Source organism: Hyperolius riggenbachi, chromosome 10, assembly GCF_040937935.1.
Source record: "Hyperolius riggenbachi isolate aHypRig1 chromosome 10, aHypRig1.pri, whole genome shotgun sequence".
NCBI classification, from domain to species: Eukaryota; Metazoa; Chordata; class Amphibia; order Anura; family Hyperoliidae; genus Hyperolius; species Hyperolius riggenbachi.
This window is the reverse complement of record NC_090655.1, coordinates 65699457-65720768: the sequence shown is the minus strand read 5'-3', so window position 1 is coordinate 65720768 and position 21312 is coordinate 65699457. Positions and strand designations below refer to the sequence as shown.

The 21312-nt window shown below is 43.9% G+C and overlaps 1 protein-coding gene and 1 long non-coding RNA gene across 2 annotated transcripts in view; both read right to left on the bottom strand.

The window, feature by feature from the left end:
- The window catches only part of LOC137534184 (uncharacterized), an 80393-nt gene extending 59504 nt beyond the window's left edge, over window positions 1-20889 (bottom strand). Inside the window, exon 1 of the long non-coding RNA XR_011024325.1 lies at window positions 20775-20889. This is a non-coding gene — a long non-coding RNA (uncharacterized lncRNA). The remainder of the gene's footprint in view (window positions 1-20774) is intronic.
- On the bottom strand, window positions 14879-16048 carry ADRB1 (adrenoceptor beta 1). Its single transcript, XM_068257686.1, has one exon. The coding sequence runs from the start codon at window positions 16043-16045 to the stop codon at window positions 14879-14881; it is 1167 nt and encodes a 388-aa protein (XP_068113787.1). The 5' UTR covers window positions 16046-16048.
- Window positions 20890-21312: the final 423 nt, after the last annotated feature.

The following is a 21312-nucleotide window of genomic DNA, read 5'->3' as shown; positions in this document are numbered from 1 at the left end:
TTCCTCCTTCCAGTTTGGAATTACTTTTCACGTGACTCCGATACTTCCTCCTTCCGGTTTGGAATTCCGTTTCACGTGACTCTGGTACTTCCTCCTTCCGATTTGGAATTACTTTTCACGTGACTCCGATACTTCCTCCTTCCGGTTTGGAATTCCGTTTCACGTGACTCTGGTACTTCCTCCTTCCGATTTGGAATTACTTTTCACGTGACTCCGATACTTCCTCCTTCCGGTTTGGAATTCCGTTTCATGTGACTCTGGTACTTCCGCCTTCCGATTTGGAATTACTTTTCACGTGACTCCGATACTTCCTCCTTCTAGTTTGAAATTACATTTCATGTGACTTCGGTACTTCCTCCTTTGGTATGAAATTACATTTCACGTGACTTCGGTACTTCTTCCTTCTGGTATGGAGTTACATTTCACATGTCTTCGATACTTCCTCCTTCGGGTTTGGTGTTACAGTTCGCATGACTCCCCTTAGTATGGAAGGAAGAGGCATCGGAGTCACATGAAACACAACATGATACGCAAGTCAGTGAAGTCCCCCATGAGCCTGTTCGCTTGTGCTGAACAGCAGGAATCGGGAGTATTCTAATAAATACTACTCAGATAAACAGGGTGACCAATGGGTGTACCTTGCAAAAAAAAAAAAAAAAATGAAAAAATAATAGGGTTGCCCTAAAGTAGCAATTTATCAAAGTCCCCTCTGGCAGGCCCACCCTGGATGGGGCCAGTTTAACTTGTTCTGAAATGGAAGACAATCCACTCATTATGGCTAATTAAAGGCCTGGACACACTGTTGAGTGGCTGAGCTGATTTCACACACCTCAGTGTGAGATATGCAAGGACACCAGGCAGTACATAGACAACACCGTGTTTGACGGGTACACATATGTGTGTGCAGTCAGACAACGCACTGTTGCATGCAATTTCAGTGCACAATGCAGTGCTGCCTCAGTATAGCTGAATAGGGTAAAAGCTGCAATTATTAATAATATTTTTATAGCGACGACATCTTCTGCAGTGCTGTACAGCGTATTATTGTCTTGTCACTTAACTGTCCCTCGAGGGGCTCACAATTTAATTGCTACCATAGTCATATTTCTATGTATGTATGTATCATATTCTAGGGCCAATTTAGGGGGAAGCCAATTAACTTATCTGTACGTTTTTGGGATGTGGGAGAGAACCGGAGTCCCTGGAGGAAACCCACGCAGACACGGGGGAGAACATTTAAACTCTGCTCAGATAGTGCCCACAAGTGCTATGCATTTCTTTAAAACACACAGCCACTCCAGTTCTTACTGGCATTTAGGCACTACAGCAAACAAAGATAGCTAAATTCCCTGGCGCCGTGACTCTCCTGCTACAGAATCCAGACTTCTCATCAGGACAGACCAGTAACTTCCTACCAGACTGGAATCTAGGGGAGCTATCAAGTGCAAGAGAGATTCTAGGAAATGAGGGCCTTCTCTCTCTACCGCAGCTCAAGGAAAAACTAACACACACATGCTCTTAGGGCTCATCTATGAATATATAATGCTTTTATCTATAAATACACAATTTCCTTATAGGAGACCCTCTAAAGCCTCAGTTGCACAAGCCACCCCCCTTGAGAACAAGACCGCAGAAAAGGCCCCTCATAGGCAAATGATGTCCTGGACAGGGGCGTAGCTATAGGGGAGCAGCCCCAAGCAACCGCAGGGGGGCCAAAAGCTCTGAGGTGGTCCCTACTACTAACCTTCCCTTCCTCCAGTAAAGGAGTTCATCCTTAAAAGCAGGTGTTTTTGTGGCTATACTTGTTCTGTGTGAAGATTAGGGTGGTCACACTTGTTTTATGACCCTTGTTAGATGGGCCCCCAGGCTGTGAGGGTTACCAAGGGGAGGTAAGGGAAAGGATGTGAAAGGGGGAAAGGGGGGGGGGGTTGGGGAGAGGGAATTAAGGTTTTGCTGGTAGAAAACATTGGCCAAACTTTAGAAAATATTCCTCGTGGTTGAAAATGGATGTTTGTGTTGTAGAGCTGAAAATAGGTATCTGCTACACGTTACTCAAACATGCCGACAACATAAGGAAGTACACCTGAACTGCGAGGGATAACTTTTTAACCCTTTAAACTGAACCTGAAGGTATGGTGGCTGCCATATTTATTTCCTTTTATACAATATCAGTTGCCTGGTATCCTGCAGAGGAGTAGCTATGGGTGGGCGAGGTGGTACACATATCCCCAGGCACAGCACTGTAAGAGGGCTCAGCATGTCCGCTGCACCTCCACATGCATGAGAGGCAGTTTCCTGGCTGCCTGAAGTGCCCCTGCTTCTCTCCCTGTCTTAGCAGAAGAGTGCAGAAGTGTTAACAGCTTTAGAAAAAGCTGGGCACGTCTAGCTATCTAAAGGGGGCATATCTGGCTATTTATGGGGGGGGGGGGGGGGCTCACCTCACTATCTAAATGAGGGGAAGAGGGGCAGATCTGGCTATCTGAAGGGGGCACATCTGGCTATCTATAGGGGGGCACACAAGACTATCTAAAGAGGGGCACATTTGGCTATTTGAAGGGTGGCACATCTGGCTATCTTAACAGGGAAAGGGGGCACATTTGGCTAAACAGTTAGGCTAAGTAAAGCTCAAATCCCCCCCCCCCCCCCCCGATGCTTCTTTTAAGAACTACTTGAAACTGTTTCATTATTTTTCTAAAAAAAACACAAAAACCCTCCTCATTCTTGGGGAGAGAAGGCTGAAAAGAAAATCTCAACTATTGAAGGATATTATACTCACGTGCCAAGAGAAAATAGTCACAATAATACTAATGTGCTCCTCAAGGACAGAATTCAGATGGCTAGAAGTAGTGATGGTGGTCATGTCTAGGAAAACTCACAGAGAGGCATGTGATGAGTTTAGTCAGGTGATAGATATGTAAGTCTCTGGTTTGCTAGTCATGATCATGTGCTAAACAGGGCCGGGTCAAGGCATAGGCTGGAGAGGCTCCAGCCTCAGGGCGCAGTGTAGGAGGGGGCGCACAATTCATTCAGCTTTCATTCCTAATTGTGTTTGAAGCAGAAAGAAATAAGAAAAGAGGATACATGGCAGTGACTGCAAGCCAGATAACTAGATATTAAGGTGTTGGGGAGGTTGTGGGCCCTGTGGCGCTTCTTAGTCTAATAGCAATCAGTGTGTGATGACTGGGGTGGGAGGGATGGAGGGGCGCACTTTGCTGTCTCAGCCTTGGGTGCTGGAGGACCTTGTCCCAGCTCTGGTGCTAAAGCAGTATGTGATCCCAGCAAACCAGAGCTTTGCAAATCTATCAGCTGATCAAACAAAATCACATGCATCTCCATGAGTTCTCCTAGAGAGAAGCCAGCACACTTGCGGTGCGGTTTGGTGGGGGTTTGTAGGTTCATGGAGGGCGAAGTCTAGGGTGCCAGGACATCTGTGCCTATAGGCTCCTGTGATGTAAATCTGGGCTGCACAGGTTTAGGAAATAATTTATGTCTGGAAACAGGTTTAACATTTAGGTAGCTATTGCTAAATAATCACCATTTTTGTCACCAATTATGGCTTTCGTAGCCCTGGACACCGCAGATAATTATTCCACATGGCCGAATGAAAGTGACATTGCTATTACACCATAATGCTCATCCCTCATTTCCCCCTAAAATGCCCCAGGGCACCTCCTTAATGTATTTACAAATCTATTTTAAGCACTAAATCTAATAAATGAAGCAAAAATTAAAAAAAAAATGCCGTAATCATTCTATCTTGCCTTGGAGGGTAGTTTTGTAAAAGCGCCGTCAGCAGCAGCAGCGACTGTGAGCGTCCGCCAGTCATGCTGTGTACGTTCTGCGAGTGACATGTCATTAATGTGACAGGTGGACGATGTGGGGTAATGGAGGGTCAGAGGTCAGCAGTCAGTGAAAGAGATCACCAGGCAGGGCAGCTCCTGTGAAATCTGGTCTGTTAGTCAGGCTGCACACCACACTACCACCCAGCATGCTGTGTATGGAAGGAGCAGAGCAAGGAGGTCTATGTGGTGTATTAAGTGAGTTGAGCTATTTGCAGAACTCGCTACCTAAATTGCGTAAATACGTTAAAATTAAAGACACTGAGATTGGTCTTATGTTTGCTATCTTTCGGGGTCCTTTGAGGTTGAAATCTGATCCTTTTAGCACAGTCCACCTCCTTGCTTTGCTTTGTTGCTTTGAAACTTATGGACGCAGTTATTATTATTATTGATTTATAAAGCGCCAACATATTCCGTGGCGCTGTACAAAGTACTTTGTTTCTTTTCCCCAAAGAGTTTAATTCTGGCAGCTATGTGAGGTAAATATTTTTTGTAGGTAAAATACCTCATGAGGTATTTTCCTCTTTTTTAGCAATTCTGAAAGATTTTTCTTTTTCCGAACATGAGGTAAAACATGAGGTACTGTAAATGCATAAAGTGAGGTAAAACATGAGGTATAGCAGCGGTAATCATGCAGTAAATAAATAATCTTTCATTGTCTTCCACAAGTTAGGATAGTCTTTGGAAGATTTTTTTATTTGAGGGGGGGGGGGGGGGGGGGGGGAGATGTATTTGATTATGTAGCAACCTATGAAAAGTATATTTATAGGCATCCCTTATAAAAAAAAAATCTAGTAAATATTTGGTTTTATTTCTAGTATTCTTTTCTATTACACAGCCTGAATAGGGACAACACTAACACAACAATAGGAACTCCACTAAAAACTGCAAAATGCATACAAAGTGACTTTGCCTCCAGGTACTGGCAGGTCTTAAACTGGTCGGTAAATTATGTGCTAACATGCCCCCTAGTTTCCATGAGAATAGCTATTTTTGGCAAATTACTTCATGAATTACTTCATAATTTACCTACCAGAATTGCTAAATGTCCAAACTACGATCAGTTTAAAACCTGCCTGTACCTAGAGGTAAAGTCAATTTGTATGCATTTTGCAGTTTTAAAGAGTAACTGTTAGCCCCCAAATTGAAATTTAAATCTCTATTGCAATGTTTTATTTAGTATTTAAGTGAGCCAAAAAGCCAATGCAGAACTTAAAAATCAATCTAATTTTTTTACTATGTAACCTTTTCCCCCAGCTCCGGACGCAAAGCCGCATATCAGATACTGATGAGCATGCAGAGCATGCCTATGTCTGGCCGACCCCCCTCTCCCCGCCAGGACCAGGTGCCAATATATTCTGCCCACCAAACAGCTGACCGCTCTGACACGGAGAGAGAGCGGGAGCACTTCCAGCGCCGCCACCGCAGAGCAGCCGCCGCCGAGTCACATGTGATTCTCTCACGTGAGAGAGATTCCACGGCGGCGGCTGCTCTGCGGTGGCGGCGCTGGAAGTGCTCCCGCTCTCTCTCCGTGTCAGAGCGGTCAGCTGTTTGGTGGGGAGAATATATTGGCACCTGGTCCTGGGGGGGAGAGGGGGGTCGGCCAGACATAGGCATGCTCTGCATGCTAAGCAGTATCTGATATGCGGCTTTGCGTCCGGAGCTGGGGGAAAAGGTTACATAGTAAAAAAATTAGATTGATTTTTAAGTTCTGCATTGGCTTTTTGGCTCACTTAAATACTAAATAAAACATTGCAATAGAGATTTAAATTTCAATTTGGGGGCTAACAGTTACTCTTTAAGTGGAGTTCATATTGCTGTTTTAGTGGAGTTCCTATTCAGGCTGTGTAATAGAAAAGAATAGTAGAAATAAAACCAATTATTTATTTTATATTTATTTATAATCAAATACACCTCTCCCCCCCCCCCCCCCCAAAAAAAAAAAATCTTTTAAAGACTATCCTAACTTATGGAAGACAATTAAAGACTACTATTATTTATGTACTGCATGCTAACTGCTGAAATACTGCACGTTTTACTGCACTTTATGCATTTACCATGTTTTACCTCATGTTTGGAAATTAAGAAAAATCTTTTAGAATTGCTAAAAAGAGAAAAATACCTCATGAGGTATTTTACCTACAAAAAAACATGTACCTCACACAGCTACCAGAATGGAGGCCAATATATTTTGTCTGCTTCATGGTTGACTTTGTTATTACTGTATGCTGCGTTTGCATATTTTCTATTGGAATACTGTATAACTGTATCTTGACTCTTTTGCTCAATAAAACTTTGTTGAAAAAAAAATTAAAGGTACGTACACACAGCATGACTTTTCCCGCAACCTGTGATTTTATTGTGTGACCAGCGATCATTTCCGTGACGTGGGTACATTTGTGTAATTGATCGAACGATGTTTTACAGCCGTCATGGCAAATTGGATCCCGACGAGTCCTGACTGGGGAACGCCCATTCACCGGGTCGCGTTGCCATGGGTTCCCCAAATCATCTTCTGGCGAGTATGTAGCTTAATGTGCGCTGTCTGCACGATATATTTACCAAACTTTTGTGCATTAACCTTCTCTTACCGTGTCTTAACGATATCATCCCTAATGAACATTCACTTGTTTCAAGCACTGCCCCCCCCTCCCCGCCACATAACACACACCTATTATTATTTAGTATTTACATAGCGCTGGCTGACATCTTCAGCAGCGCTGTACAGAGTACATAGTCATGTTATTTATTGTCATAGATTGTTCGTATAACCCGTTGGTTGATGCCTTATTTGCAGTGCAATATCTGAATGATAGGTCATGCATTTCAGACAATTAGCGCCCCACCCACATAACTGTCCCTCAGAGGGGCTCACAATTTAGCCCATTGTATCCATAGTAGTCTAGACTAGAGTCAATTTTAGGGGAAAGCCAATTAACTCATCTGTATGTTTTAGAATGTGGGAGGAAACTGAAGAGCACGGAGGAAACCCACACAGACACGTTGAGAACATATAAACTCCATGCAGATAGTGCCCTGGCTGGGATTCCAACCATGAAACCATTATTGTAAGGCTCCTGTGCTACCCATAATCTATACCCAAGTTCTCCCTTAATTCTCGCTCACAAATTGCAGTAGCAGGGCACTCTCTCTGTTTTGTACATCTTCTAAGATACATTGTAGAATGCCTGGTACATACCATGCAATTTCCTGTCAGATCAGCTGCTCAAATTGATATTATCCAGCAGGTCCGATCTGATTTCCAATCGTTTTTCTGATCGATTTTCCAATCCCTTTTGTACAAAATCGATCAGAAAAACGATCAGAAGTTAGATCGGACCTGTCGGAAATGATCAATTCGACCTGTCAATCTGATGGGAAATTGCATGGTGTGTACCAGGCATAAAGCCATGGCCAGATGGATCAGGGATCTCTGCTAATGAACAATCATTCCCCAATCCATCTGTCCGAATCTGTAAGTGTTGTTTGCGTATCCATCTCTCCGAATCTGTAAGCTTTGTTTGCGTATCCATCTGTCCGAATCTGTAAGCGTTGTTTGCGTCATTGGAAATGAACGCAAGAAATGACAGTGAAAGTCAATGGGGATCGGAACGATCCTCCATGATATGATCCAACATGGAGGTCATTTAAAAACTAACAATAGCTGTTGGTGGCCTACGTCGTGAAACATCAAGCTATGGGTACTGGTCTTTAGTCACTGAGACACATATGAAGTCTACAAACCCATTAATTACTCTGTATTATGTACCAGTGTCTGTATTTATGCACCCATGTTTGCTTATTGCTCTGTATAGCGTGACAGAAAATGATGGCACGTTTGATATTACACAGAAGATAATGGCGCTATATAAATCAATATTATTAATAACTCCAGCAATTACAAGTACCTGGCGGCAGAATGAACAGGACTGAGATGACTGCTGTGTAATATCACAGGCTGCTGCTTCAGCACAGACATCTAACAAATGAAGTACACATGGCCAGTGACAGCTAATCTCTCTGCTCTAGGGGAATGTAGAAGCACAAGCACTTGCTGTCCAGGTAAATCTAGAAGGGGAATGTGGTGTTCATACATCTGGCCTGTTCTACTGTATTACTGCACAAGATTATCTAGACTGTTGTGGGTCATTGGTTCATCCTGTTATGCTCTATGCTAGGAACACGGACAGAAGACAATGTTTATGTAGAGAGTTGGTGAACCCTGTGGATACAGCTATTCTGTCTCTGTGACTACTGAAAAAAAAGACTGGGAATCTAATGCGAACCATATATGAAGTGAATCTGACCAGAGTTGTGAATTGTGCCCGCCCCTTCCTACCTCACTAAGTTGCTCCCATTGGCCAACTGTCACCAAACTCGTCATCAGTATCACATGACTAGAGATAATGACAGCAAGTAATATTGTAACATCTGGAATTATCCCAGCATAGAAAGCGTGGCTGCTTCGTCGTTTACTCTTCTATAGGTGCATTTTTTTTACATTGTTCTTTCAAAACTGACAGTAGCAAAATAACAGCATATTCTTTATGTATTGTCACCATGATGAAAACATCTCTACACTCACAAGAGTAAAGGACTTATCCGCTATAACATTGTATGGCTGCAGAGTACAAAACGAGGCAGATCTGGAAGTAGTGTACAATCGTAATTGTATTTTATTAGTAAAACATCAGTGAGCAGAGAAGATATAGGACAAGAACAACAGGGTATATTGTGCTGCAAACAGTCTCTCTTAGTGCACATAGAAGAGACTGCCCACTTACATCATCAGTCCATATGTAAAGTATCAATGCGATGCAAATTTTTCTGAGTTCCTGTGGGATTATGTACATTTGTATGCAAATATATGCAGCTTGAAAATGGACCAATCAAGTCCCACCCAGGTTTGAATTGATTGGTCTATTTTCATGCTGCATATATTTGCATACAATTTACATAATCCTGCATGAACTCAGGAATATTTGTATCTCATTAATCATCCCTAATGTAAAGGATTCCCCTCCAATGGGGTGAAACAGGGTACTGAGAAATGGCAAGTCCCGGAACTTGTGAACCCCTTTACAGGAGGAGAGGAGGAGACTCAAAGCCCAACTAAAGCCAAAGTTCAAACAAGGCAAATTTTAATAGCAATCAGGATGATAATAGACTATAAACAATGTAAATAAGTAAAGTTGTGGACTTAAAGTGGACCTCCAGACTAAAACTCTACTCAGCAGCACTGAAAAGGCTTGGTGTTGCTTTAACAGTTTTACAGCATCAGAACTTTGTTTTTCTTACTCAAGCCTAATTTTTAGCTGCTCATAAGCTAAGCTCCGCCCGCCCCATCAAAGAAATCTGCCCGGGCATTTTCCCCCCGATGCTGTGCAAAGCATGATGGGATTTCTGATGTTGTTGTTCTCGTTGCCTAGTGCACGCAGCTCGGAGGGGTGATCAGGACACAGGACAGTTGGAACTGTGTCTCATGCTCCCTGTCACCTCCTTTCAACCAAAATGATGTCTGCCATCATGAAATCACAAACATTTGTCTGTTCTTTTAAAACAGGGTGGGTAAGAGATTATATTACCTATCTATTTTAATTATTGCCGTACTGTACAGATGTAGGTATGGTCCACGCCTGCACAGTAGCATGAAGCCCCTTGTGGACGGCTTTTTTTCTCAGGTACATGCCGTCGGGTCGCGGGGACGAGGTGACAGCAACAATATAGTCAGGACACGGAGAGGAAGGAGCGCCTCAGAAAGAGAGGTGAGTGCATTCCCCGTCCATATACTCTGCAGGGGCCCCAGAAACTGCAATGGGGTGCCAGAGAGACAGCTTAGGGGGAGACCTGGAAGCTACTTTCACTCCAGCAGATGCCCCTGCACCATGGACGCACCAGGTTTAGAATATTTTTTTCCTGGTCCTCTAAATCTAGGTGTGTCTTATGCTGCACAGAATCTGGTAGGTAGGTATTTTTTTGTACTCACAGGTTTACTTTAATACTTTTTATGTGCCAAATGTGCTTGTCACTGCACTAAAGCCTGCTTCCTCTCCTCTCTGGATTCAGCAGCATGGCAGGTCAATCAGGTGCGACACCCAAAGTAGGAGGAGCAACAGATGCTGTATTATATTCCCCAGCATCCCCACATTGCAGTAGAAGGAGGTGGGACTAATAATTTACAGGAAGTGGGTAGTAAGAAAGTGTAAGACCTCATCCTGGTAACAGGAAACTAGCCAGGCACTGGTGGCTTTAACCTTGTATGGAAGGGTGCACAGCTACAGGCAAGCAATGTTGCGCAATAGGTTTTTGAATACTTACAATTTACAATGAACAAACATGATTGCTTTGTGAATTTGCCTTGTTGGGCTTAGCTTTCGTTGGGCTATAAAGGATCTATTCACTCAGTATCAGGGAAGATACTGCTGAGATACAACACACTGGTCTCTTCAGTTCACTACACACATTACAATCACTTTACAATTCTGTAAATTTGACCAAAATCATTTATTTCTTGGGATTCAGCCACAAATATGCTGTGCTTATGTGTTTGAGCATTAAAGAGATTAAATAATTCAGGTTTTTTTTACATCTATAAAAGGTCCACTATGATGAAACATTTAAAGAGGAACTGTAGTGAAAATAATACAATTAATAAAATCTTTTTTTTTTTTTTCCAGTATTCATTTATAAATTATTTAGCATAATTTAACTTTATCAGTTAGCCATGAAAAGCTATTACTTTTGATAAAACTTTGTTTTTTTTCTCTCCCATTGTAGTTGGCAACATTTCTATTCCTGTCAGGTGCAGCTCTGTGGAATGTTTGATTATTGATTGTTCCAAAGCCAGTACAAAAGATACCTGGTCTCCCAGAATGCTCTGGGAGGAGAATTCCACATATCTAATCAGCCTAGGCAAAGCATCATTGGGAGGGTGGCTCTACATACCAACATACAGAACTATATAGATACTGCTTCTGATGCTGAAACCAGGAAAATGAACATAAAAGTGGGTATCCTGAATAACTGACTGCATTCTACTATATGTAGCTACAGTCCCTCTTGAAACACACATGTACACATACACATAATAGGACGTGTGTCCAAGAGTAAAATACACTGAAAATTCATTGTTTCCTGTCTCCACCACTTACAGTAGGTATTATTAATCTGATAACTCTGAACCTCTCACTCAGGGGCGTAACTAGGGGAGAGTACCCTCTACAACCGCAGGGGGGCCCAGAGGAGTTAGGAGGCCCCAACTGATAACTTTCACTTCCTCAAATAAAGGGCTCCATCCTGCAGATTAGGTGTTTTTGTGGCTACACTTGTTATGAATGTGAAGATTACGATGTCCACTCTTTTATGACTCTTGCAGGGTGGGCCCCCAGGCTGTGAGGTCACCAATGGGAGGGAAGGGCAACAGTGGGAACATTGGGGGGCCCCAAAGTTTTGCAGGGGGGCCCCATGATTTGTAGTTACGCCCCTGCTCTTACTGACCTGTTTTAAACTAGTCCATCTCATCATGGGAGATTCGCCCTTCCTGGACAGCAGTGGTACAGTCCAGCTATCAGAATAGAGGCACGTGAGTAAACAGGCTGGATCAGAAATAGATTACGATGAAATGGGGCACTAGGCAAGATAGCAGTTTCTGACCACCACTGATGGTCACCTGGCTATTTTAGTAAGATTTGGTGATAGCTAGCAGCCACCAGGCCCCTAGACTCTCTCCAGGCCCCAGGCAACCGCCTAGGATTGCCTTGTGGATGATCCGGCTCTGGGCTAGATAAAATATTTTTATAGGTCCCTTCCAGAGAAAAGAAAGCAAGAAAGAAAGCTTTAAAAAGGTAAAAGGTTTAGAACTGTCACAGGAAAAAAGTAAAAAAACAAACAAACTTTACAGTGCATTTTACTCTGGGACAAATGTTCATCTTATATGTATGTGTACACATGTACGTCAAATTTGAAAATGTGTTACGATAGTGGTCCTTAAAGTCATTGGGAGTCGTTGATAAAAAAAAAAAAAAAAAAGACAGATACTTACCTAAGGAGAGGGAAGGCTCTGAGTCCTAATGAGCCTTCCCTCTCCTCTCCCTGTGCCCTCGGTGCAGCGTTGCTTCCCCACGTTTGAATCCCCCACTGTGGGGGACTTCTGCAGTCTTCAGGAGCCGAGTCCTCCTGGAGACAGGCAGCTCCATACAGCGCACGCGTGAGTGAGCGAGAGAGGACGCTCGCGGGTGCCCAATATGGTGCGGCCCGTCTTTGGGAGCACTCGGGCTCCTGTACACTTCTGGAGCCTCCCTTCGGCTAGGGGAGACAGCGGCGTTCGACTAATTTAGTCAAATACTGCAACGGGGGAGCCAGCGCTGGAATGGGCACTGGGAGAGGAGAGGGAAGGCTCATTAGGGCCCAGAGCCTTCCCTCTCCTTAAGTATCTGTTTTGTTTTTTTTGTTTTTAATCAACAATTCCCAATGACTTTAAAATAACCGTGTTTCAGTGTTCCATGTGTTTGTTTCATGTGCACAGATCAGATGACCAGATTCAAAATGTGATACTGGAATTTTGTGAGCAGATTGTAATGTGTGTAAACTCTTCTTAATCATTCAAGGACAGCAATGATCAGACCCTCCCCTCCTCTTGAATATCATCACTGCTCTTCCGCGCACTACCCCTAATCTCCCTGCCGGCGCTTCCTTATCACCGCTCGATTCCCTGCCATTGTCCACCGGCGGGGATCGAGCGGGCAGGGGTTGAGCGTCATGATCGGGGCAGATGAATATTATCAGCTGGCCGGATCAGCTGGTCGATACAGGGTACAGAAACCTACCGTGTATCCCCAGCATTAGACCTGTAATTAGAGGTGGTCAAATGATATGCTAATTATTCTGAGTTTATGCACATCTTATGCAAATGTATGCTGCTTTGAAATGGTCCAATCTTAAGGCTGGGCACACACATAGCAAAAATGCTAGTGTTGCGTGAAACGCTGCGTTTTTGTCACTAATGGAGGTCTACGGGCCGCAGGAAAAACCGCATATGCGTTTATATGCGTTTTCAAACCTGCGTTTTTAAAAACGCTGGTTTTATTGCATAATATTCATAGACGCATCAAAGACGCACATAATGAAAGTCAATGGGAATGCAATGGTATGCGTTTTTCATGCGTTTTTTCCAAAAAATGTTTTTTAAATGCTGTATTTACGCTTCCTATTGTCTTCCTAGTGATTTGCATAAATAAATGGAAATATAAAAACGTATATAAATGCATATGCGTTTTATATATGCAAACCGCAAATGCATTAAAAACGCACACAAAACGCATTGCAACCGCAGTAAAAACGCACACAACATTAACATAAAACATGACATAAAACGCATCCTTTCACACGATGTTATGTGTGCACTCAGCCTAATGCAGCTTCTGTTGCATCTGATTGGTCTATTTCCAAGCACCTTCATTTTACATAAGATGAGCCCAAAATGTGAATGAACTTAGAATTATTAGTGTCTCATTGACCATCCATGCTTGATATAAAAAAAACAGTGTGATGTCATCTTTGCAGCATCCAACCAGAATGTCATCGTTGCAGCATCCAACCAGAACTGAAGACTCTCTGCTGGGTGGAGAGATGCTCTAACTATGCAAGGAAAGGGTTAACTGACTGATGGTTGGGGAACTACATGTTCCAGCATGCCCTGCAAGGCTGGGTTACACTGAATCGATTGCTGTCAGCTATTATGCAATGAACAACTAATGTTTCTCTATGGGTCAGTTCACATCTATGCATTACAACTTAGATGTAACAAAAGAAAATCCTTGCTGCTCACCCTCAAGTTAGGACATTTAAATAAGTTTCAAAGAAGGTGCTAAAGGGGGTGTGGCCAACAAAGAAGCAAAATCAGTCAACCCTTTCTACACTCACTTGCATGCAAGTGAGTGTGCACAGGGTTACCTAATATAGCATAGATGTAAACTGACCCATAGGGGAACATGGGAAATTCCTTCTCATTAGATGTCCATTGCATTATAGCTGATAGCAATGGATTAAGTGTAAACACAAGTCACAGATAAAGAGCTCATACAAGTCACAGATAAAGGCTGGATGGGATTGCTGGGATTTGCCTACATAGATTAGGAATGCTGAAACTTGTAGTTTAACAGAAAAAAACAAACATCATTTCTCCTGATAGATTTGCAGTGCTGGACTAAAATGCTGGAATTTGTAGTTTCCCCAGTCTGCGGAATCCTCAGAAAGCAGATAAAGAGCAGCCTATGGCAATCGAATTACCACCAATATTGTGCGGAATCTCAGATACCAGCCTTCCATCAGAGACTGCAATCCAAAACGGTTTAAAGGAAAGTCATTATATTGTAAATGAGGGGATAATACTAAGTTTCTTATGGTTAACCCCTCACTTACCCTTACACTCCTCCCCCTCCTGTCCTCTATGTATTCTATACCATCATACTGACTTCCCCTGAATACCAACATTCTCTGTTTAATATAAACATAATATATGTGTGCAATGTGCACAACCTGAGGTAGAGCTATTCATATCACCAGACTAATAAATTACACTTATACATACAAAACACAATTTTAGGTAAAAGAAAAACACATTCATCTGTTTTAACCTCTTGTGGAGTGAGAACGATGCAAAAGTAACTCTTTCAGAGCCGGAGGGATCTATTAAATTTGTTCGTTTTTCAGTCCTGACTTTAGCTGTAGAGGGACTCCGAGTTTAGGAGGATAAGTGCAATGTCCATATAGACTCCAGATTACGGTATGTGCCCTCATAGTAGCATCCCCAATTCAGTACACCCCGAGGTGCAGAATTTTCTACACAGAGACCAGGGTAAGTGCCCAGAGGTCCCAGTGAAGTGCTTTAAAATCCCTGAGTTGTCTTAAGTCAATAAAGTGCTCTACTGACCTCCCTCTGGTCTCAATGCTCTCTGCAGCACCTTTGTTACAGAATACTATTGTGACCATCACGTAGTCTAGTCATGACCTATTTGTGCCTAACACCCCTACTCCTAAAGCTAAGGTGGTTCAAGAGACTGCTGAGTTCCGTTACAATCAGTCCACGTTCCAAGAGCATTGGTGGTGTCAAAAGAATTTGTGAACCCAGCAGAATGTCTACGCGCTTCCCCTGAGGCATGTAACCTCCTGTCTGCTTTCCTGGGGCAACATAGGAGACGCTTAAAGGCTTTCCTGAAGTCTGGGCTCCTGCAGTAAATGATCGGGTTGAAAGCAGAGTTAACATATCCCAGCCAGTTTAAGAACAAAAAGAGGTTGTCAGGTATGAGGTTCCTGTAAAATACATTAACTATATTGGCCAAGAAGAAGGGCAGCCAGCACAGAGTGAAGGTGCCCATAATGATGCCCAGGGTCTTTAAGGCTTTATGCTCTTTAGCCACCAGCATTTTGGAAAGCCTTCTCCTGCTGGACCTAGCATGATGAAGAGCATGGTTGTTGTGGAAACGTCCTTCGGCTTTGTCTATCTTCTTCATCTGTTTCTTGGCTTCCTTGAAGACGCGGAAGTAGACAAAGATCATGACCACCAGAGGGATATAGAAAGAGATGATGGATGAGGCAATGGCATATGCACGGTTGGTGACAAAGGCACAGCAGCCAGGGTCCTCGTAACATTCAATGGCTGTGAGATCATTAGTGTCCCTCCACCAGTGCATCATGATGGGCAGGAAGGACACCAAGGCAGAGATAGCCCATACAGTGCAGACTATGCCCTTTGCTCTGGCCTTTGTGAGGAGACTCTGATAACGGAAAGGCGAGGTGATGGCAATATATCTGTCTATGGCAATGACACACAGAGTCTCAATGCTGGCTGTGACACACAGAACATCCACCGAGGTCCAGAATTCACAGAAAATTGACCCATACAGCCAGGTGCCACTGACAACTAGGGTAGCTCCAAGGGGCACCACAAATAGACCCATAATGAGGTCTGCACAGGCCAGGGAAGTGATGAAGACGTTGGTCATTGTCTGCAAACGCTGGTTCTTGGCTATGGCCACAATGACCAAAATGTTCCCCAGAAGTATGAGCAAAATCATGGCTGACATTAGAATGGCCATGCCAACTGTCCACTGCTGGGACATCTCTGGAAGTGGCTGCATAGTGCTGGGCACCATCGGAGGAGGGATGCTTCGGTTCTTGCAGTCTATGCATGTCCAACCATCCCCCATAGTGGATACTGTAGTGGGGGTGGGAGGGAATCAGCAGAGGATAAGAGGGTAGAGAACCATGGGAAGAGAGTATGAAGAGGCAGAATAAAAGTGTAACAGGTTCTGAGGTCCAAAACCACTGTAGTGGCCAAACTACGGTCACCAATTTCAGGGTACTTTGATCTGGGCGCACTGTGCCAAGGTAATGTCCACACAACAGACTTCTGCCAAACACGAATGGTGGCAGTAACAACACAGCTCCCACACTCTGCCCTGGTCCTTCTATCGGTGGTCTGATGTCTGGCACTGGTAAGCAAGACAGCACCAGCAGTGGTGGCTACAGAGCCACTGTATCCAGCTGTGGCAATAGTAATAGGCTTACAGCTGGTGTAGCTTGCACTAGTTCCAGTACTTACTGTGCCAGCAGAAGTGGATGCAATGCCAATGTATGCAATAGTAGAAGATACAGAACTCCCTTGCCTGGCATTGGCAAGTACAGAAGTCCCAGCTCTGATAACACAGACACTGGTGGGTGAAGAGCTGCTGATAGCAGAAGAGGCACAAGTGGCTGCAGAGGTGTTGCTGTTAATTCCAATCACATTCCCCCTCCATCTGGCATTGGTTGGTGCACTGGTGGCAGCTTTTATGTCTGCAAAGTCTCTGTGAGTTGTAGTTACATAATACTTGTACTCAGCAGGTGTAAGGTCTGCTTCGTGGATATAATAATCAGCCAAATGCGTGTTGCTGTGTCTGAAGTCTGGGCACCCCTGCTTGGCACTGCTGGTAGTGGTATCTGCAGACTCTCTGTGATGAGTGGGACAGGTGCTGACTTTGTATCCTGGGCTCCTGTGTCTGGCTCTGTTAGAATTTCCACTGTGATCAGTCCCCAGGCTGAAGTCCTTGTATCCTGGGCTCCTGTGCCTGGTACAGCTGGGGGCACTTTTGTGGGCAGTCACCAGGCTAAAGTCCTTGTATCCTGAGCTCCTATGCCTGGCACAGTTGGTGTGCCACCTGTAATCAATCCTCAAAGAGCAGTTCTTGCATTCTGGGCTCCTGTGTCTGCTGGTGGTGGGTGGGTAGCGAAGGTACTGGGCACTGCCAGGAGTGGTGATGCAGAGATAAGACAGATAGGCACTGATTCTGGACCTCTTGTGATTGCTGTTAGTAGTAGGTGCAGAGCAGCAATATTCATCATTCCAGCAGGTGCATTTTGGAAGCTTTGCTCTCCTGCGCCAGGCACTGTTGATAGCAGCAGACAGAAAGTTGCATTGACCGGTGTGGCAGATGGAGCCTCTGTGTTGCTGAGCTCTGCTGTGCCTGGCAACCTTGCTGGCAGCAGCTGCAGTCAGATAGGTGTACTGGGATCTCCTGTGCCCAGTTCTCGTGTGCAGCTCTCTGTTCCTCTCCGAGCTCAGCATGATTGTGAATTGTGCTGCTTTCCCAGCTCTCTGCACACCTCCCCTCCCTCCTGTGCCTCCCCCCAGCCAATCACAGCTCAACAGAGGAGAATACTAAACTCACAGCTCACCCAGCTGTCAAATCCCTTGTACCAGCCCAGTGAGGATAACTGTGTGAACCCAACTCTGGTGACATCATGAGAGAGAAAAATGCTGGTTCACTTTTATTCTGCCCTGGTTACTGGACTTAAAGCGGAACTGTAGTGAAAATAACAATACTTTTTTTTTGTTTGTTTTGTTTTTTTACAATATTAATTTATCAATGAATTAGTCAGTGTTTACCCACTGTAAAAATATTTCCTCTCTCTGATCTCTCTGAACAAAAAACAATCAATCCTATGTTAGCAACCAGCTCCTTAGCTATCTCACCCATCCCAACCATATTGTATAGGTCCCATAGCCTACGCGACACCTCCTGCGGCGCAAAAACCACCGCCAGGTCCCAAAGCTTACACGACACCTCCTGCGGCGCCAAAACCATCGCCATGGGACCACCACAGGGTCCCATGGCGTAAGAGACACCTCCTGCGGTGCCAAAACGACCGCCATGAGACCACCGCAAGGTCCCATGGCTTAAGCGACACCTCCTGCGGTGCCAAAACGACCACCATGGGACCACCGCAAGGTCCCATGGCTTAAGCGACACCTCCTGCGTTGCCAAAACGACCACCATGGGACCACCGCTAGGTCCCATGGCGTAAGCGACACCTCCTGCGGTGCCAAAACGACCACCATGGGACCACCACAAGGTCCCATGGCTTAAGCGACACCTCCTGCGTTGCCAAAACGACCACCATGGGAGCACCGCTAGGTCCCATGGCGTAAGCAACACCTCCTGCGGTGCCAAACCGACCGCCATGGGACCACCGCAAGGTCTCATGGCGTAAGCGACAACTCCTGCGGTGCCAAAACGACCACCATGGGACCACCGCTAGGTACCATGGCTTAAGCGACACCTCCTACATTTCCCAAACGACCGCCATGGGACCACCGCTAGGTCCCATGGCGTAAGCGACACTTCCTGCTTTGCCAAAACGACAGCCATGGGACCACCGCTAGGTCCCATGGCGTAAGTGACACCTCCTGCTGCAAAATAAAAAAAACAATGATCGGTGGAACAGCCACTAGGTCCCATGGACTACCATTTAGCAAAACGAGGTTTCATTTGCGATTACTTTAATTTTTCTGCCAGAATGCGGAATTCCGCGGAAATGTAAAGGCAACGGAATTTAGCGCTGGCGGAATTTCGCAATTCCGGCTGAACGGAATTTGCTCTTTCCGATTATCCCTAGTAAAAGTGTATAGACGCTGTGTATAAAGGATTAAGTGCAGAGAGATCAAGTGAAAACACTGTGGAACAAGAAGAGAGGAATGCCTGAATTTGTGTGCATTTGCTGCACAGAAAAATGGCTTTCAACTGAGAACTTATGTTAATCAATGGGCTAGGTCACACTTGAATGCAGATTTGGCATACAGTTTTTTGGCGGCCATATATTTATGATATGCAGATTGTCCTCAAACCCCGCCTTCCCTCCTCCCCCGGTTTTTAACATGTTTTAACTGTCCAAACTTATCCAATGACAGACTATGATTTATCACATCCTTGTGGTTTGTCCTTCTTGAATATAGTACAGAGGTGAATATCTAACTTTTTTCCATTTTTATTGCTTTAGGCAAACTTTAAATTAATTTGAGCTCTTCTTATGTAAAAATATTTAACAAACCTCCTCCCCCCCCCCCCCCAGTGTCACTCCTCCCTATGATAACAGATAACAATCCAGTATTTGGTTGCTTTCTCTCTAAGATAATAAGGCTGGTCAGTGCAACAGTCCACATGGCTCTAATGGCTGGGTACACACGTTACGTTTTTTCGCGCGATTTTCCCACCCGATCGTTTTTTCCGCTTGATTCTGCACTTGATTCTGTGCTCGATTATCTTATCTTCGCTAGTTTTTCTTTTCCATCTTTTTTCCATTCACTTATATGAGAAATTAAGCGCAGAATCGATCGGGAGTAATATCGGACATGAGGGAATTTATCAAATCGGATGCATCTATCATACGGAAAATCGTAACGTGCGTACCCAGCATAATGCTGGGAACACACGATGATTTTTTTCCGCTCAATTGATCTACCTCTCGATTCTCTTATCCTCCGCTCATGTTTCTTATCTTTTTTTCCATTCACTTCTTTAAGAAATCGAGCGGTAAAACAATCAAGCAGAATATTGGACATGATCGAATTTACCAATCGAACGCATCTATCGTGCAGGAAAACAAAACGTGTGTTCCGAGTGTGAAAGCCATGTGGTGGACTGAACAAAATGTATTTGGATTTGTGCTGGTAAAAACTCCTGTTGATTCCTGTTTTGTTTAGGACAAACATTAGGTTTGCACCTATTAGAGAGGATTATCATTTTTATGTTAGTCACCTATCTAAAGGCAAGGTTTTTGTTCATGTTTTTTTTTCCTGTAAATAGCTTGCATGACACAAATAAACACTGTGGCACTGGTGAATCAAAAAAAGGGGGTATTTGGAAAGAACTATCTAGCACTATCTACCATAAAGGTGTGTATGCTGTAATAATGTTAAAAAAATACTGCTCCAAATTGTTGTATTGATTATTTTCAAATATTAATCAAGTAAAAGTTGCGATAACAGAAAGGACCTGTGTGGTTTAAAGTCGACCTGAATTCTTGCGCAGGGCAGAAGGAAAGCATAGAGAAATGCACCCTGTATGTATTTAGAGAGATTAGCCTGTCTAATTCCCCCTCATCTGTGACTAATCACAACTGTAATTTAATCTCTCTGCTGTGTCAGCTCAGGAATCTGTGCTGCCATGGCAAAGCAGCTAATTTGTAAACACAGGATGTTAACCCTAGGTCTGCTTTTTTTTGCAGGATTTGTCTCAGCTGTAACAAAAATGTTTTTCTGTATAGGTTATTATGCTGTTGCTTATCTTTCAGAGCAGAGAGGAAGTTCTGAGTTCAGGTCCGCTTGAAATAACGAAAATAGGTGTCATTTTCTCAAGAATCTTAGTGGCACGTATGGCTATGCCTTGAATACATCCCTCTTTCTTATTCTAAAAAAAACCTGGGCGGTATGTCTCAGGAACTTGCAGAGCTCACATAGCTATGTTTTGTAAAGCTTATGCAGCCCTGCAGGATGGTAAAGTTCTATGAATCCACTTGAGAAGTAGATAAATGTCTGCAGCGACAGACTCTCAAACATGGCAACTGGAGACCATTCTGTGCAGCATAAATGGAAAGGAAAATAATAATGATGTCACGTACCTGATGTTACTGAGTGCGATCCCTGCCCATAATCTGCAATTTATAGCTGTAATTCCTAAAGCGACAGCTCACCACCCCGAAGGCCAATTTCAGGATTTTCTTCAGAATTCTGCTGATTGCTGTACACAAGAGACAAAGAGGAGTACTCTGTCAGGCTAAGCCACTGGTGCAAAGCTTAGAATGACTCGCAAAGTGCAATTTAATGACTGAAATGCACTAGGGGCTGGATAACGTAGTGGTTAAAGTTAATGGGAACCTTTAAAAAAATAAAAAAAAATAAAAAAAAAGCCAGATACTTACCTATGGAGTAACCAAGCAGCTCAGGGTGACCCAAACTACTAGGAATGTATAGGGGGATAAAAAGGAACCAAAAAGCCCTCCTACTAAAAAAGCAAAGCTTGGTGTAATTTGCCTTCTTAAAACAGAAGGAAATTTGCAATAATTCAGTTATAAGTGAACATTTGTGGTCACCCACAATGCTCTACTGAATATGCAAATTATCCCTTTTCACCCTTGTTAAGCCATGGACCTATGGAGA